A 14,456-nucleotide genomic window follows, 5' to 3' on the forward strand; every position below is an offset into this window, starting at 1 on the left:
CAGCTTTCCAAGGACATCTACACAATAACAAGTAATAAAAAATTACAGATGAAGAAGTCCTTTGGCTGCACAAGTTAGTAATATCTGAGCATATTGTTTGTTTAATTAATTTTTTAACTTTAAATTATCTTTGAGTTTTATTTATTTACCTTTTTTTATCAGTCACCAAAACGTACCAGTGAAATTTGATTCCAACACAATGCAAAAAATTTTAAGCCATCGGTACGCGTGACTTTATTTTAGTTTTAATTATTTACACTGTGTAGATAAATCAGGCACTAAAATAATAATAATATAATAAAAATAATAAGTAATGTCCTGTCAGTCCTATTAAAATTATTTATTTTAATCACATGTTAGTGACTGTGCGTACACGTACCGTTAAATGAAACATGACTTTAATTATTTTAATTACAGATAAATAATTTTTTTTTTATTTATAATAAAAAGAAATAATAATAAATTAATAATTACATGATTTATTAATAAATGTAAATATCAATGAAATTAAGCCATTGTACGCATTACCGTTATATAAATATATTTATTATTAGGAATCTAAATCACAGTTTTATTTATCTGTGATAAAATTTTTTTTTGTTTTTAATCTGTCATTGTATTAATTTTTCTCTTTATTTATATTTTCATTTCAAGCAAATTTATGTATTTCATTTTTTCTTTGTCATTTTGATACTGATTTACTTCAATTTGATATGTCCATATATATTATTTAAGGTCATTCTCAGTCAGTGCCCCTCCCCCCATTTTTTAAAAATATTCAATGACTTCAAATTATAAAAATTTTTATAATTAATTAAAAAAAAGTTGAAGATTAATTGAAAAAAGGACAACGTAGTAATTTCTCCGAGGTATAGATTTAAAAAAAAATATTATTTACAGTTGATATCAATTAGGAGTTGAACGAAGTTTGGAAAATAAAGTTCAATAAAATTTTCATATCGATTTTATAATTCAAATTTTCAAATTTTAGAGGATAAATTTATTTACGAAATTTCGTTTAACTCCTACCCGCGTAAAAAAAATTGTTGAAAAGGGTTTTGACAACTCTAAACTTCAAAAGGTCTGACATATCGACGAACTTTTTTTAAACTTTTTAAAATTCAAAAGAAAAATAAATAAATATCCCGCTATTATTAAGATATGCTCAAAGAAACATTCAGAAATAGTTTAAAATCAGTTTTTCCGAACATATTTTGCACTGAAAAAAATTATGATACCAAATGCTTTAATGGAATGTCAAAAAAAGTTTACAAGTGAGTCAAAAACGATAATTTGTAATATTGAGACTGGCGTAATTTTCTTTGTATTTTCAGAAGTTTAAAAATCGTTTATGATAAGTTTGTCTTTGTATCACGTTCTGAAGCTGAGTATAGTCAACACTTTTTCCAAGATTTTTTTTTACACAGGTAATTAATAACAACCGCAAATAATCATATGTTAAGTCTATATCTCAGCAAAATTGTCCTTTTTTCAATTAATGCTTTAATTTTTTTTAAATTAATTAACAAAATTTTAATACTCTTATGACAGTTCAATATTTTTAAAAAGTGGGGGACACTGACTGAAAAAACCCTTAATAAATATTGTTATATTTTTTTTTGCTGATTGAAATTTTTATAAAATAGTAAGAAATTATTTTTGTAATTATTATAATTAAACTAAAAATAACTAAATAAAAAAAAATCACAAATACTTTTAGGAATGCGATATTTAAATAATAATAATAATAGTAATAATATTTATTATTTAAATAAATATTTAATGATGGAATGAATAAAATTTTTTCCAGCTGCTGTCCAATCTGTTATATTTTTTATATTGATCTCAGTTATTAATATTTATAATTACAATTACATTCATATATTTATAAAAACAATCACAAATATTTATTTATCTATTAACTTATAATTAAAATAAATTCTCTACATATTTACATATTTAAATAACTAAATAAGCATAATAACAAACAGATGGACACAGCTTGTTTATAAAAAAATATTTATAATATAATAAAATGTACAAAAGTTTCACTATTTTTAAAATAACAAAATGCAGGATTGAGACTCCAAGTGATACACTTAATTACATTAATAATTATGTCGGTTAATTTAAAAAAAAATAAAAAAAAAAAAAATAAAATGACAGTTATGGGAATCAAAGAATTCAAAGTTTGCAACGCAAACTGATTCTTGACTAATTGCTTAATCTCGAGGTACAAATTTTATGTTCGTAAAATTAAACAAAACAATTAAAAAATTGGAAGTTTTGTTTTTAATTTTTTTCATTAATTCTGTACCACAAATCCGTGAGCTTACATATATTTATATATGTAATATTTTATATTTATATAAATATCTATTTATATATAATTTAAAAATTCGTTTTTTTACAAAATACATTAACGAGTTGCGACAAATTTGATTTTATTTTCATTATTTTTTTAATTTCCCGAATAATTATTATTTTTAAATATGAAATTATTTATTGATCGATTTTTTTTTTTACTATGGAAGATCATATTTATTGAATCGATGTTTTCAACTATGATTGATTGTTTAATTAAGAAAAAAATAAATTATGTTTATGAATACAAAAACTATACGGATTTAATTATGATACTGAAAGTAGTAGACATCAGACAATTTTAATATTTTAACAAAGAATTTATTTGTGAATAAAAAGACAATTTTGAGATAAGCAGGCAAAGATTTTTTAAGATTTTTGATCTGTAATTTTTGAAAGTTTATTCTATAAATATTTTATTTCTTTATTCAAAATAAATTCATTATTTCAATGTCTACTACTTTCAGTATCATATTTAATTATGTAATTTTTAATACTTGTAAAAAAATTTAAAAATTGACTTTTTAATTTTCAATACCTCGATAACTGATCAGTGTTAATAAATAATGAAATGATAACAATTTATTGTTAGTCAATAAATAATTTTTTAGTTAAATAAATAAATAACATAACTAACTCTTTTAGTGTTAAATAAAAATAATTGTCTGCCAAAAATTATCTTTAATTACTTGCACTAGAGTGATTAATTCAGTAAATGAACTTTTAACCAGTAAATGAACGGTTGTATTTTCCCCGTAAGTGTAATGATTAAATATCACATAAGACAATATCTTACGTGTAATTATCATGTATCATAATATCATGTCTCCGAATTTTACAGCGTAGTAATGTCATGCGTAGTAAAAGAAAATCATGAAAATTGTGTAACAAATATTCGATGCGTACACTGTAAAAGATTGGAAGTAAATTCGGAGTGATTACAAATTTTATTTAAATCTGGATTTACTCCATCACTAGGAGTTTTGGCGTTTAAAAAAAATCACTCCATATAAGGAGTAAATAGGAGTTTGTTTTTTCAGAGGAGTGATTTTGATGTGATCTGGATTTTAAATCAATTCACATTCATTCAGATTCAGAGTTTTGATATTAAAATAAACTCCTTTTCGGAGTGAATTTTACTCCGGACTGGAGTTTCAATATTAAAATAAACTACTCTTCATCCACTTCGCATTCACTCCACATTTACTCCATATTTTATGTTAATAAATATAATATTTTTTCACATGATATTAAAACATTGCGACATCTGAGCAATTGATAATTAGACGTGTAATAATTTATTGTATGATATTTTTTTATGTGATTTTGTGACTGTGATGTTTTGTCATTTGATATTATTACTGATATTTAGACATGTAACCTTCCAGTATTTTAGTATAGAAGGATGCAACAAATTAGAATTTAAATTCTGAAAGTTCTCAATCAAGCAGCAATAAATTATTTTTTTTTGTTTGTAATTATGATTTAAATCTAAATGATGTAAAACATTAAAAAATGTTCATTTACTGTTCGTGTTCATTCACTGGACCAATCACCTTATAAATTATTATCCCAATAATTTTTTTTGACTTTGAAGTTTATCTTCAAGTCAAATTTTGAACTACAATTCAACGATATGAATTTAAAAAACTTATGCATACATTTATATGTATTTATAATTTTTATGTTCTGAATTTTTAAATAATTAAATTAATATATTTAACTAAAAAATATATAACTATTTTTAATTCGATCCTTTTTTTAGTTTCACTGATTTCAACCAAAATTTAAATCAACCGGGTAAAAATTCAATTGTAATAAATTCCATATTTTCAATTTAAATTTGAATTACCCAAAACAAATATATAATTTATATAAACTTTCACATGATTACTGTAGTATATATTTCTTTTCTGATGAAAAAAAATTTCTGGCTTTTTTTTTAACGACAATATTTGTATTAACACTGAAGAGATGAATAAAAAAAACCTAATCTTCACTGGATATGGGATGATCATCCAATGAATCGCATTCAGCGAGTGCTTCACCACTGCGGGGTGGAAATTCATCAGTCATAAGACTCTCTGGTGCCATACCACCAGTTCCAGTCGACGAATTAATGCTATCAAAGTACTGTTGGTGTTGATTAAGATGTGGATGTTGATTATTATTCTGCCAGGGAACATTATTTGATTTAAATCTACGCGTTGGTGAGCCGATCATAAATTCAATCTTCGTTGATCCAGTTATCGATGTTGCTGTGTTACTGTAGTCATTGTCATCTGGATTCAATGAGTCTGGACACAATGACGAGTCACTGTATCGGAACCCGCTGCTCGAGGAACACCATGATGTCGGAGGGTCCGTAAGTGCCTGTAATTTACAATAATAAATTTACTTTTTAATAAAAATTTATTTTATTAATTAATTAATTAATTAATTAAATTTTTCTTTCACTGGCTATTTATTATTATTAATTAATTTTTTTTTTTTTTAAATTATCAGATTTACTGACAACAGGATTATGGTCCGCAGGCCAAGCAGGTAAGCGTGACGTTTCGATGATTATTTAATACTAATAAATGTTTTTAAATGAATATAATTTATTAGTATATATGAATGATGAATAATGATAAAATAAAAAATTTATTTATAAGTGCGATAAACTTTTTCCTACGTCCGTACTTTTTTTTAGGCATTAGGGATAGCAGCAAATAAAACAAACCTCAGCAAATAAAATAGCAAACTAAAACATAATTAAATTAATTTAAATACTTAAATATAAATATATAACTTGTTCTACATCAAGATAAGTGATTGACATGCATTATTAAATTAATATGTATATTTACAATACGTAATCGATAATGAATACATAAATATGTAAATAAATAATTTACAGATTTTACTAATGGAAAAAAAATCATGCAATTTTTTTTTCGGAGTATACATTTTTTATTTATTATAAATATTTTATTTTAATATATATGTATATGAAAGAGTGTGTCGTTTTAGGGCAATTTTCTTTTCAATGCACCACTAGTTTCTATACTTGTAGGAAAGTAAGTTAGAGCTCTTAGTATTAAAATTTAACGGTCGCTCTTCGCGCTTTTCTATTCCCCATTTAAATTACATGGGAAAAAAAAAATTTGAATTGGAATTTTATACCTCGGCAAGGTCTTATTGTACAGATAAGCTTCGGGTATACTTTTTTAGGGAAGTAAACACTCTACAAAAAAAGTCTTATTATTTTTTAAAAAATCCATCGGTTGAAAAGTTATTGGAGCTTGAACTCAAATTTATAGTAAATTTCTAAATTTTTTATCTTTTCCGGCGAAACTATCAAACTTATCACAAAATGTCATGGGATCTTTTTTGTAGACAATTTTATTTCCTACAAATTATCTCTGATAAAGTTTTATCACATTTCACGTTGTTTTCTAGTTATTTCCATTAAAATGGAAATAACTAGTCAAGCTTTTAAAAAAATAGTGTTCTAATCGACTTTAAGAGCTTGACATTAAAATGAAAATAACTAAAAAACAATGCGAAATTTCGAAAAATTTTATCAGAGGTAATTTGTAGGAAATAAAATTGTCTACAAAAAATATTTTATAACATTTTGTGATAAGTCTGATAGTTTCGCCGGAAAAGTAAAAAGATCTAAAAACTTTACTGTAAATTAGACTTCGAGCTCCAATAACTTTTGAACAGATGAAGTTATCAAAAAATGATAAGAGACTTTTTTTGTAAAGCGTTAAATTCCCTACAAAACTATATTCTTAGCTTGTTTGTACAATATACCATTATCGAGGTATAAAATTCCAAACTCAAAATTTGTTTTTCTCATGTAATTTAAATGGGGAATAGAAAAGCGTGAAAAGCGACCTCTAAATTTTAATATCCGAGCTCGAATTTTAACAAAGTTGAAAAAAAATTTGCTCTTAAATGATACACCCTAGTATATATATATATTTCTATGTATAAATACCTTACTTTAAAATGCTTTAATATATTTTTTCCAAACTCGTGCACATGCCCATTTAAATTTATAAATAAATAATAAAAGGATTCATCTAAAACTACAAAATAAAAAATCCAAGCGAAAAAAAAGTAAATAGTAAAAAAATAAAAGGGCACTGGCTGGCAATGATCGCTCACCAAAAATATAAAAAAATCCAATAAATAAAAAGCGGTTGAAGCAAATGATAATAAAAGAAGCATAACTTACGAGAGACTGTCGTACGCGAGTTAGGGCCAATTGCGTATTTGGACAGCCGATGGGGCTCGAACGCACGCTCGCCTGCGCTCCTTTCACACAACATTTTTGTAGCAGTTGTACACGGTCGAGGTTCAGTCATCATTTATTACATTTAAGTCTATCAATATTAACGTCTTTACTTATTAATTACATCTCAACAAATAAAATCCACTTGGTCAGTACGTTAAAAAAAAAACAAATTACCGTCAGTTTGTGTCAACAAAATAAATATAAAAATAACAAATAAATAAATAAATAGTTTTTTAGCTGCGCGTTAGCAAAGAAGTGGTACCGTTTTAGTATTAATCTCCCGATTACCCAAATTATTTATTAATAAACTCATTATTTAATAATTAAGACATTGTGTTAATTATTATTTTGTCTAAATAGTTATGGTAAAAGATGAGTCCAAGTATTTTTAATTACAGATGTCAAAGTCTAGTTGCAGTGGTAGAAATTATAATTATTAGTTTTAAATAAAATAAATTTCATTTAGTAGTCAGGCCTATCCCTAACGCCGCTGTATGGCAACCTGACGACCTGTCGTATTTAGGCCCAGTGTAAATTATTTTTTTTATTTTATTTTTTTTTATCTGGGTCTACTTCATCCAGCTGGTCCAAAATGCGAGCTTTGGTTGTCGTACCTTGCCGGTGGTGTCAGTGTCAATAGAGGCACGGGCCAAACTGTGTGAACGACGTGCCGGAGCCAGCGGCCTTCTCAAAGACGTTGCGCTTGATGTCGTTGATGATGATTGCTGACAATTATTACTGTTACTGTTACTATTATTTGAAGCTGCTGTTGAATTTGAATTTGAATTGTTTAGCAGATGATTGTGAACAGATTCAAGAGAATCTCGGGCGCGTGATAGTGAAGATTTATTCAAAGAATCACGATTTGAATTATTGGAACGTGGCAACGATGATTTGGATAACGACTCACGACTTTGAGACTCTTTTAAATTTTTTGGTAAACTTTTGTTCAATGATTCGCGACTTGAGTCACGTGTCTTTGTGGTAAGAGATGATTTCGAGGTACTGTTGAGACCTAACCCACCGCTGGTGTAACTGTCACGACTAGAATCTCTCGGCGGTTTAACTGTCAAAGATTTCAGTGACGTCTTGAGAGATTCGCGACTGTCACTCTTGCCGTTGCAGAGAGGCGACGCTCTGGTTGGTGCTGATGATGATAACGCTGACGTGGATGATGACGGTTTTGTTGAGGAGTCCGGCAAGGGGATGCGACTAGGTGGCCGTCTCCGGGGTGATGGTTTTACTGCTTCAACTGTTGAGATGATCGCGGCAGCTGGATTTGAGTTATTTACTGCTGACGAAGTTGAACCCGTTGTTTGATGGTGATCTCGCGCCGACTCGGTACTGCTTCCTGGTTCCAGACAAGGCTCGCGGGTCTCGACCTCGGACTCCAGATCACCAGAGTCGCAGTCTGCTCGCTGATGTTGCTGCTGTTTTTCTAGCACGCGAACCAACGCTCGGGTTCCTTCCAATTCGATATTTTGTCTATCGAGCTGTTAAATTATTATTATTATTATCATTATTATTATTATTAATTTATTTATTGTTTTCTTAATTAAATTAAATAAAATTTAGACCATACCTGAAATCTTAAGTCATCATTTTCCTCTCTCGCTTTATCTAAACGTTCGGACAGAGTTTCTGTGCTTTTTTGCACTTCATCTAATCTTTTTTGCAGGCACTAAAATATTAAATTAATTCATTTAATTCCCGATAATTACTGAGCTTAATAAATAATTAAATAAGTTAGTACCTGATTATGGACGGTAGAAGTAATAAGATGTCGTTGCAACTCAAGCGGCGAATGTTCTCTTAAAATAGCTGCTATTTTACGCCGATCAACATCTGGGACATGAGCAACTCTCGTTGGGGAAACAAGAATAGAATCTAAAGCTCCTAATCTCACTCGTCTCTCCTGTACCGCAGCATCAGGATCAAACTCCTCTGTCGTAATTGGCTGGATTGCCCCATTCGCCAGTACATTTTTTTCAATAGTCCTCGTACGAAATCTGTTTTTATGAGCCGTCGATTTACTGGTTCTCGTAATAGTCGTAGTGTTAATAGCTGATTTTTTTTGTAAGTCGGGTGATTTTTGTGCTGTTGTAAGAATATCATTAGCTCCAGTTAAGCCTCTGAGTCGATCCTCGAGGCCACTTTTTATGGCAGAAAGTTCAGCAACTTCTGATTGTAATTGTTGGGTACGAGTGCGATTCGAAAGCGCCTCAGCCTCGAGTTCAGCGACTTTATCTATCAGCTGTTCATTTTCACGTGTTAATCTCTCGACTACTTGAGCTTCCTGTTTATTATGATTTTCATTATTACTATTATTACTATTACTATTATTATTATTAATTTTATCATGAGTTGCTTCATCACTACTGGTGATGGGTCGTGACGACGACGATGAAGTGACTCTTTTCACAGCCTCCAAAACATCTCCAGCAATAAGATCATCTGGAGGTGAATTTTCTAGTCTACCTTGCAGCGACTCAACTTCTTCGCGTAATCTAATACCCTTGCGATGAATGACATCCAGGAGATTCCACAGCTCATCTTCGGCTTCATCTAACACGGGTTTTGTTGGAGAAGTTGGCCGGATGATGGGTATCGCCGTTGACGCACTGTCTTTCGACGAGGTCTCGGTGCTAAATCCTGAGTCTTGTACGGTGGCACTATTTTTACTGCCACCGCTGTGGGAATTACTGCGACTGCGTGGCAATGACGTTGCTGGGGTCTCTGATTCGCGGGGTGCTGAGGCTATTCTTCGACGGACTTTACCAGGCTCCCATTCGGCTATTCGACGGGACGAGGGACTCGATAGGGGCAGTGCGTTGTGTGAGGAGTTTGGTGTTGATGATATCACGGATGCCGCGACAGATGCTGTCGCGGATGCCGCCATCTTGTGCCGGAGGTTTGGGAACGTCTCGATAACGAGGTCCCGAAATTCAAGAAGGGCACCGACCTCATTCTGCAGCTCCTGTAAGGCGACTAGAGATTTAGCCTGCTCACTTATCAAGTAATGAAATGGTCCTGGACGTAAGGGCATGCAGTCCATGCCACTCGGATCACGGCTCACTACGTCTCCAGTACTACTGCCGCACTGCTGTAACAGAAAAATTCATTGTTTGTTAGTAATGAAAATTCATTATTTTTTTTTTTGATAAAATTTTTACTATTAAATATTTACTGTCAATATTTTTTTTTATTAATTTTAATTGTCAGTTGACGTGAAATTATTTTTAAAAAAATTTTTAGATTGTAAAAAATTTTGGTGTAAAAATGACCCCCGAGAAATTTACACGGCCGCGTAGTGTGAAATAACGGTGTAATCTACTTTTTTACACCATTCCGAAATAATCGTTATAATTTTAATTAAAATTATTATAAATTTCACATTTACACACTTGACGGTGTAAAAATTTTTAATTAATACCGTCTAAATTTATCACGATATTTGGTGTAATTACATCGTCATTTACACTACATCGAGTCCAAAAAATTTCTACGGTCTAGTTTTCACAAAAGCTACTGTCTGATAAAATAGAGGTGAACATTTTAAAGAAATTGATCGATTATTTTTCTTTCCTTTCATCACCGGTTTAAAAAATGTCATTCTATAAAAGAGACATTTCATGTTTTCAAAAAAACGAAAAATCACAATAGGGCCATCGGTCTTAAAATCTCTATATAAATCGAACCATTGTTTAATGTTGTAGTGAATAGTAAGGAAAATTTATTCAAAAGTATGCTTTCAAAATTAAAAAAAAAATTTTAAACCAAAAGTTCTTCAATAATTTGTCTGTAATAAAGATGAAATTTTTTTTACCAATTTTAATTTTATTAATTGACAATAAAAAATTCAATCGAATGTAACATTTCTTTATGGGTGTGAATGTAGCAGACAGACAAGTTTAGAATTATAAATAAATAGAGAAAATAATTGATAGAATAAAATTAAAAAAAAATGCACATTTGAAAAATTAAAAAATTAATAAGTGCATTTTTATAATTATTATTTTTTTAATTGTGTTCTTATTTATTTATAATTTTAAATTTATCTGATGTCTGCTACATTCACACTCGTCATTTCTTTAGTTAAACTTTTAAAAAATCATAGATCAATTTATTTAACATTTACATTTTCCATACACCCGTTTCATGTTTTTTTTTACAACCGATACCATTGGAAGTTAATAAACCCAAAGGTATTGGAATCTGTTCAGTATCATCCCAGATTTATTCTCTTTTTCCCACGCTAACTTTACTACCCTTTAAATATTTATCCTGCAAACTTCTACCTTCCATTACGACCCTTCATCGTTTATTCAACCTTTTACTCTATACTTCTTCTCGACTCTTTATACAATCCAAGTATTAACTCCCGATAAAAAAAGAAATAAAACTCTTAAATAAATATTCAACTATTAATTTCCATCAAAATTGTTTTTTTCCAACTTTCCTACGTGACTAAAATTGAAGTAATTATTTAGTAAAAATAAAATTTAAATAGCTCGAAAATAAATAAATTTCTTTTTAATTAGCAAGTTAATAATTTAAATTAATTACAGCAACTTTATACTAAATTGCCAAGTCCATAAAAAAGTATAATAGCGAACAAAAAAATGAATAGTGTAAATAGTGCAGTGAAATCGTCAACTTTCTTATGTTATAATTTATGATTTATTACATCTCCGTTTATGTCACGATAAAACACTCATATTTATGTATGTATGTATACAATAATGAGTGTATACCTGTGACTAAAAAAACTTAAAGATCAAACAAGCATGTATACATGGTTTGTAATCTTTCTGATGAGTTATGTAGGCAGAAATAGTTAACTAACGTAAAGCAAGAAAAAGCCACTATTTCATAAGTTTGACTAAAAGACTGAGTGACGAGACTTTTTTTTAAATTATTACTAATCTATCAACTTTTTACAACCGCTGATATTACATGCTTAGAGTTTACATAATTTATTATATATATGAAAGTTTTTTTTTATTTGATGCCCACAACTTATTGTTAAGTAACGATTTTTTTTTTTCGTTTCTTCAAAATTAGTCATCAATAAATTTTGATGCAATTTTTTATTGTAATTAAGTTCGTATTGTGTTTATTTAAATATAATGGATGAATTAATGAGTTAGTCATAAATATAAATAAAAATGTACCTGAAGATTAGAAAGTTTTTCGCACAAGAAAAAAATATGGAAAGTAAAAAATTTACGATGACTGGATTTCGGAAATGTTTGGTATTAGATGCTGATATGTCGGAAAATATTCATATTAGCCCCCCCCCCCCCCAAGCTCTCTGAACTACCCATTAAGCAGTCAAATTACATAATTTTTTTAATTTTTTCGTTGCGGGAAAAACTTTCTGATGTTCAGGTAAAATAAAAGACCTAGTATCCAATCAGAAAACTAGTACTTGATCACTTCATGTATTTCTATATACATATTTAGGAAAATTCAGTAAATATAGATATACAAATACATGAGTGATAGGGTACTAGTTTCCTGATTGGGTAATTAAAATGTAATATGTATAATTAAATTGGATTAGCGAGACTTTACGGTTCGGATATTTTCGGTTTTTTACTCCCACCATTAAGGCGCATACCTTAGGTATTAAATTTATGAGTGTGAATGTAGCAGACATGAGACAAATTTAAATTATTAATAAATATAGTAAATAATTAATAAAAAAAAATGTTAAAAAGTTTTGAAATTAATAAGTGCACTTTTAATAAATATTATTTTTGTTATTATTTACTATATTTATTTAAAATTTGAAATTTGTCTGATGTCTTCTACATTCACACTCGTTTCAATATAGATAGTGGGGTAAAAAAGCAAAATATCCGAAACGCAAAGCCTTGCTAATCCAACTACAATATTTTGTTACTTTGTAATCAAACAATATAAATGTATTTAAAGGTAATCAGTAGTAGAAAAGATGACACATCAAACTGAAAGCAATAATACTACTGACAGTTAACTGGCGTAACGAGAGAGGATGTGGGCCAGACATTTACTAACTCTATATAACATAATATATTATACAGTTGTTGTAACATATGTACATCTATATATATACATCTATACATCTTCTGTATAACGAATAATAATAGTAATAATCTATGTAATATTATAGTTCTCATAATCTCAAGTTGTCTACTGATAGTTAAGTCTAGTATTTTCCCACTGAAATAACATGACGAGTATTACATACATAAATTGATGTACTATCTACTACTAGCTTTCAAGAGTTGATATAAGTTGACTACAAATAAATGTCTGTATCATTTAACTGGTATTAATTATCAGGAAAGTATATGAGTTAAAAAAATGAGGCTTTTATCTCATGTATATATATGAGATAATTATATATATGTAATTAAGTAATCAAATAAAATAATAATTGAATAAAATAATTAAATTTTATTATTATGTTAAATATATTTTCCATAAAAATTATAAACGTCATTAATTATCAGTGAGGAAGTGGAAGTTAATTTTTTTATTACAATGTAGTAACACTTTATGGATAGTGTCTAACGTTGTGAAAAATTATTATAGGTGAAGGAAGAAAGTTGATGATAGTTTTTTAGCTACTGCTGTCAAACGGAAGTGTGTAATTTATATTTATTATAGATATGGATTATCAATTTTAATTTTAATTTATTAATAAAAAATGAGAGTTTAATATTTTGTATAAGATTGCGAAATTTGTTATATTTTTTATTATTATTATCATTATTATTATTTATATATATATATTATACTAAGATGGTGTTGTGAAAATAATATACGAAGATAATGAAGCGTACGCGAGGTAGTCTTGCATGACAAAGAGCACGCAATATATCAATTCTGCAAAAAGACCTTGAAAATGTATTTTTATCAATGTAAACCTGGTAATTTTATTTAATTTTTTTGTGGACTAATCTTTGTGCTTATGCTTAATAATAAAAGGGTGTTTGGTTTTTTTTTTCGCTTTTGTTGGAAAGTCTTGATAATTATCTGGTTTTTGTTGTTAATGACTTAACGCATTGAAAAATATATAAAACATTTAACTTGGGTATTAAATAGTAAATTGGCGAATTGAGGGAACGATGGCCTCAAATGAGTACGTCAAATGGAAAAGAAAGTTGGTCGTAAAAATAGTGTATTGAAATATAATACGGGTGTAAAGTAATTTATAATATTGTTTTTTTATTATTATTATTTTTTAATGGTCGTCTAGACGAGCAATATTGCAGAACTGTGATGTTGAGTTGTGAAAAGATAATGAGAGGTGATAGTAGTGAACTAGATACCTAAATATATAACAATCGGGATGGTATTTTTCTTATCCTGTTTTTAAAAGTTAAATAAAGTTTGTTATTTTTTTTTTTTTTGTTATCAATTTATTTTATTTTTTTCTGCTTACTCAAAGTTTTGTTTTAAAATTTTTATTCAACAGTTTCTTTTAGTATTTATCAACAATAAGTATCATTGTAAAATTATTTATATTACGGGAGAACTTGTGACTTTGACTGAGAATTAAATAATGTTTCGAGAACCGTAACATAAATTATCACTTATTTAATGACATTGAGTTTGAATCTAATGGCTGACAATTGTCTAGCAGTTCGTGATTTGAATCTTGTGAAGAAGTCAATGAAATTGACGAAATGGCAATAAAATAAAATTGATTACATGTAATGTAATTTCCCGCTGCTTTTTAAAATATTTTTATCTAAAATATTAGAGAATTGATAATTAAAAAAAAAAAAATCATTAGTGAGTTAATTAT

At 28.4% G+C, this 14,456-nt stretch overlaps 1 protein-coding gene across 2 annotated transcripts in view; it reads right to left on the reverse strand.

Annotated features, from left to right (window-relative positions):
• Positions 1-1,844: 1,844 nt before the first annotated feature.
• Positions 1,845-14,456, reverse strand: part of LOC106693472 (bromodomain-containing protein DDB_G0270170) — a 79,425-nt gene continuing 66,813 nt past the window's right edge. Inside the window, exons 2-5 of one of the 2 annotated variants that reach the window (XM_014441248.2) lie at positions 8,409-9,758; positions 8,238-8,336; positions 7,270-8,148; positions 1,845-4,737 (exon numbers count right to left, since the gene is read on the reverse strand). In XM_014441248.2, coding sequence (XP_014296734.1) covers positions 4,354-4,737; positions 7,270-8,148; positions 8,238-8,336; positions 8,409-9,758 — 2,712 coding nt within the window. In that variant the 3' untranslated portion in view covers positions 1,845-4,353. Of the gene's footprint in view, positions 4,738-6,595; positions 8,149-8,237; positions 8,337-8,408; positions 9,759-14,456 lie in introns of both variants that reach the window. The other variant, XR_008403464.1, reaches the window with a different exon arrangement.

The sequence above is a fragment of the Microplitis demolitor genome, chromosome 3, assembly GCF_026212275.2.
Source record: "Microplitis demolitor isolate Queensland-Clemson2020A chromosome 3, iyMicDemo2.1a, whole genome shotgun sequence".
Taxonomy (NCBI): domain Eukaryota; kingdom Metazoa; phylum Arthropoda; class Insecta; order Hymenoptera; family Braconidae; genus Microplitis; species Microplitis demolitor.